Source organism: Henckelia pumila, chromosome 2 (assembly GCF_033568475.1).
Source record: "Henckelia pumila isolate YLH828 chromosome 2, ASM3356847v2, whole genome shotgun sequence".
Classification (NCBI taxonomy): Eukaryota; Viridiplantae; Streptophyta; class Magnoliopsida; order Lamiales; family Gesneriaceae; genus Henckelia; species Henckelia pumila.
Genome location: NC_133121.1, coordinates 21,722,600 through 21,727,487, shown reverse-complemented (window position 1 = coordinate 21,727,487; position 4,888 = coordinate 21,722,600). Strand labels below are relative to the sequence as shown.

The 4,888-nt window shown below is 37.8% G+C and overlaps 1 protein-coding gene across 1 annotated transcript; it reads right to left on the bottom strand.

Annotated features, from left to right (window-relative positions):
* Positions 1-2,097: 2,097 nt before the first annotated feature.
* LOC140877350 (uncharacterized) lies at positions 2,098-4,649 on the bottom strand. The gene is made up of 5 exons (XM_073280887.1): positions 4,370-4,649; positions 4,031-4,273; positions 3,356-3,441; positions 2,707-2,844; positions 2,098-2,370 (listed from the first exon to the last, which is right to left on the bottom strand). Exons 1-5 carry the CDS (start codon positions 4,647-4,649, stop codon positions 2,098-2,100), a joined length of 1,020 nt encoding a protein of 339 aa, XP_073136988.1.
* Between the last annotated feature and the right edge of the window lie 239 nt (positions 4,650-4,888).

Sequence of the window (4,888 nt, the reverse complement as noted above, 5' to 3'; positions counted from 1 at the left end):
ATTTATTCTGTCCGGCTGCCCCCCCTTGAAAAAATTCCTGGATCCGCCCCTGGACGAGGGGATTGAAATTCGAATCCTATCTAGTTATAGCTAAGTCGAGTAATTAGTGGGACTTTAAAAAATCGTTGGTGCGTAATTATCTCAAGAGAGTTCTGTTGTGTTGCTAGATTGTTGGGAGGAGGGTTCTGGATTGTGAAGCATTACATTGAATTGTTTTAGGTCGGCGAACAGTCTTGAACTTGTCTTTTGAAGTTGCATGTATCTGGGGTAACATTTCACACACGCACATTCTCATTTGATTGAAGGTGTATCATTGATGATCGAGAGTAGTTGGAAACTTGTCTAAGGCTAGGTTGTGCACGATCGTCCTTGCTTATGTATTCGTGTTTGTTCTGTTTCATTTTGTTTTGCATGACTTACTCGAGGGCGAGTAAGGAGTAAGTGTGGGGGAATTTGATAGTTATGTTTTTGTTGCATATTTTAATGTCATTTTGTTGTTGTTTTGCATTTGTTTATGTGTCTTAATTATGTGTTTTGTTTGTATTGCATATTTTGTGTCTGCATAATTTGTTTCCTGGTTTGTTGGTTAGGTTGTGCGTTTTGGTGGATGCTTGGAGTGAACTATGGAGAAAGAGAAATGTTGAAGAATTTTTGAAGAAAGTGGCCGCTCGATCTGCAAGAAGCTACCGATCGAGCGGCTGCCTTATATTTGAAGGACAGTAGGCTCTGGAATTTTGGCTTGATCGATCCGCAACATTTGCCCGATCGAGCGGCTCGCGGAATTTGAAAAACAATAGGATGACATTTTTGCTCTCGCTCGATCGGTTACATCTTACCGATCGAGCGAGCGTCGCTGTCCGGAAAGAATTGTTAATTTTAGAAACTCTTTTATTTTGGACTCTAGCTTTTATTAGGCTTTTTATTCCGTTTTTCAGACTTAATTATGAGATTCTGAAGTTCTTCCTTGGCGGCTAGGTTTTGTATTAAAATTTTCTATCGAGATTTCTTCATTTCTTTTATTTTTTCTTGAAATTTTCATGAATCATTGTGGCTAAATCTTAATACTTGGTTGAGGAAGACAAGCCCTTGATGTTATTTGTTTATGAGATTCGAATTTGTCACTGCTTAAATCCTTATTGAGTATCAAAAGTTGTTCTGTTTTATTTCATGCTTGTATGTGAGATTTTAGGATTGGCCATCTTAGGATTTTGCTATACAATCTAATGCTAAATTAGAATTTAAATCCGTAATTGTTTGAATAAACTAATTTGCGAAGCAACTGCGTTTAATATTTTCTGCTGTTGAATTTGTTAAATCGTAGGAACAACTCTTGACTAGATTAAATACGATCGCTGGTATTTGTGTTGTCTAGATTCATCAGTTTTACTCGTTTGAATGCTACCTTAAATTTAAATCTAGATCTATGAAATCCGGGTTGATTTATTGGTAAGGGTTAATCTAGAACACTGGTGTCTAATTAACTAAGATTAAGGTAAAACAGAAATTTGATTTTCAAAGATGAATATTTGATAGGATTAAATAATTTTAGGGATCGATGATTGAATGAATAAATATAAAGGGTGTAGTCAACCGATACCAAGGCTTGTTTCTCAGTGAATTCTTCAGTTATAATTTAATCTTGCATGATAGTTGTTAAGAATTGCATTAATTATTGTTTTTAAATTTTAGTAGTTAATCTCAAACTCAAAATCCCCTTTATTTTATTTTAGAACACAATAAATTTTTCTTTCCTCGTGGGAACGATCCCTACTCACACTACTACATATTCTTGGTTATCTGATTGAGTTTGGTAATTTGGGCGTGACTCGACTTAGCGCTACCATGATGTCAAATCTTCAAATAAAAAACAATAGCCGCAAGCTCAAGATCATGAATTGAATATCGAGTCTCGTGCGGCTTCAGCTGCCTCGATGCATAAGCTATCACGTGCTTCCTCTGCATAAGAACACATCTCAATCCTCTATGAGAAGCATCGCAATAAACTGTAAAATCACCAGTACCTGAAGGAATAGATAAAACTGGAGCACTGGTCAACCACTTCTTCAAGTCAATAAAACTGGCCTCACAAGCTTTGGTTCAAACAAAAAGCGCATTATTCTGAGTTAGCTGAGTAATGGGATTCGCAATAGAGGAAAATTCCTCAATGAATCTGCGATAGTAACCTGCTAAACCCATAAAAATTTGAATCTCAGGCACAGATGTCGTTCTAGGCCAATTCATAGCTGCTACAATCTTGCTGGGATCAACAAAAATATCATATCCGGATATAATATGACCGAGAAAAACAACTCGATCCAACCAGAATTCGCACTTCGACAGTTTAACAAACAACTGTTCAGCACGCAAGGTCTGCAAAATGACTCTCAAATGTTTTGCATGATCAATATGATTCTTCGAATAGATAAGAATATCATCAATAAAAATAATAACGAACTCATCCAGATATCTTTGAAAGATTCGGTTCATAAGACCCATAAAAATTGTTGGAGCGTTCGTCAATCCAAACGACATGACTATAAATTCAAAGTGACCATACCTCGTTCTAAATTCGGTCTTTGGAACATCTTCCTCTCGAACTCTCATCTGATGATATCCTGACCTCAGATTAATCTTCGAATAAACAGATGAACCCTGCAATTGATCAAACAGATCATCTATTCGAGGAAATGGATACATGTTCTTTACCGTAGCTTGGTTCAATTGACGGTAGTCGATACAGAGTCGCATTGATCCATATTTCTTTCGCACAAAAAGAACTGGAGCTCCCCAAAGCGAAACACTAGGTCTGATGTAACCCTTGGCAATCAAATCCTTGAGCTGTTCCTTCAATTATTTCAACTTGACAGGTGTCATTCGATAAGGATCTTTTGATATCGGTTGAGTATCTGACATCAATTCAATGTTGAACTCGATCTCACGAATTGGAGGCAATCCAAGAATCTCATCCGAAAAGACATCCGCAAATTCTCTAACTACTGGATATCAACCAATTTGGGGCTAGATTTCAGTACATCAACTGCATATATCAAGAATCCTTCTGCAACTTTTTGTAACAAACGGGTCATCAACAAAACAGATATCAAAAAAATCTTGGATCGATAACCCTTACCGAAGAATTTCCACTCGTCTTCCATTTCGGGTCTGAATCTGACAACTTTTTGGAAATAATCCACGGTAGCCCTGTACTTGGTTAAAACATCTATACCGACAATACAGTCAAAATCTGGCAATCCTAGCACAATACAATCGAATTCAATCACATTCTCTTCGAATCGAAGTTCACAGTTCCTGACTAATCTCACAAAACAATTCCTCCACCCAAAGGTTAAGTAACAAAAAATATAGCAAGCAAAGGATCAGAAGTAAAAGCATGCATCATAACAAATTTCTCAGATATGAAAGTATGGGATGCACCCGTATCTATCAATACAAGATCAGGATAGTCAAAAATCGAACAATTACCTGTTATGACATCATCAGGTGCAGCTTGAGCCCGATCCTTGGTAAGAGCAAAGACTCGAGCCTGCTGCCTCGGAGGTTGATTAAAATTATGGTTACCTCCATATCAATTCTGCTGATGTGGCTGAAAAGAGTGAACTGTAAAAGCTTGCCTCTCAGGCTGAGCTGTCGGTTTAGAATAACTCCCACTCTGAGCTTGTTCCGAACCACGCTGAGGACACACTCTGGAAAAGTGTCCAGTCTGATGATAGATATTGCAGCTTCCAAAGATTCCTCTACACTGTTCACTGGCAACCTACACACTTCCTGCAAGATATACCTGAAGATCCAGAACTCTGTTCCGATCCAAACTGCTTTGAGCCACTGGAACTAGAAGAACTGTTCCCTGGATTCTTGAATTGTTTCCGATTTGGTAAAAAATTATCTCTTATTCTACTGCCACTGCTTCCTCCCTCATATCTCGGTGATTGATTCTGAAACTGATACGGCTGATTCTGAAGCTATCTCAGTTGCTGAGATACAAACTGAGCTCCTCTCTGTTTCATCAAACCTGCTTTAGCTCCTTTGGCTTGATGCAATTCATCAACAAAATTATCGTGCCTTCCACTATTTACCAGTGTAAATATATCGGGATTCAAGCCATTTATGACCTGATCAGCTTTTGCTTCCTCGTTATTGGCTATATGTGGCGCAAATCTCAACAGACTATCGAACTTGGCCACATACTCTTCAATATTCAAATTCTCTTTCCTCAAAGTAGCAAACTCGGCCCCTTTATCTTTACTATAAGAGACTAGAAAGAAGAGCTTATAAAACTCAGTTTTTAACAAAATCCAGGAAATAACCATACCTCAATTCTCTAGGGCTTTCTTCATCGAAATCCACCAACTTTTCGCAATACCCTGAAGCTGATGAACAACTAACCGGATTCGACGGTCGTCTGTGTAGTCCAGAGAATCAAACAACTGTTCGATGTCTTCCAACCAAATTTTGCAATCAACTGCATTTTCAGTGCCCTTCAGAGTCGGTGGTTTGAAAGACTGAAACCTTTTCAGCAAGGTTTTCATCAATGTCGCAGTGACATCCATCGCCTCAGTCTCAGTACTACCCTGATCATTCGGCGGATTTACTGCTGGTCGTTTCCTATTCAAAACTTGACGAGGATCCATATCTGATATTCAATAGTTTAGGACACAAATATCTCAATTTCAACAATTCCGTGACCACCAACCTCTGATCAACATACTCATTCGACCACAAGAGAATTTGAATTCAAATAAAGAATCAATTATAATTCGTATCTAAAATAATTCATGCTTTACAATTTAAATCACAAAATCATGTAAATCAACTAATTCTAAATTAAAAAATCATGATCGCATGGAATCCAAATAATCAAATAAGGAAT

What these genes read in the sequence shown, in the direction of transcription:
- LOC140877350 (XM_073280887.1), bottom strand. Translation starts at nt 4,649, where the DNA reads ATGGATCCTCGTCAAGTTTTGAATAGGAAACGACCAGCAGTAAATCCG. An exon ending in GCTTCAGGGTATTGCGAAAA is followed by an intron (nt 4,274 to 4,369) that starts GTTGGTGGATTT and finishes TCTTCTTTCTAG; the next exon opens with TCTCTTATAGTAAAGATAAA. An exon ending in GTCAATTGAACCAAGCTACG is followed by an intron (nt 2,371 to 2,706) that starts GTAAAGAACATG and finishes GTCATTTTGCAG; the next exon opens with ACCTTGCGTGCTGAACAGTT.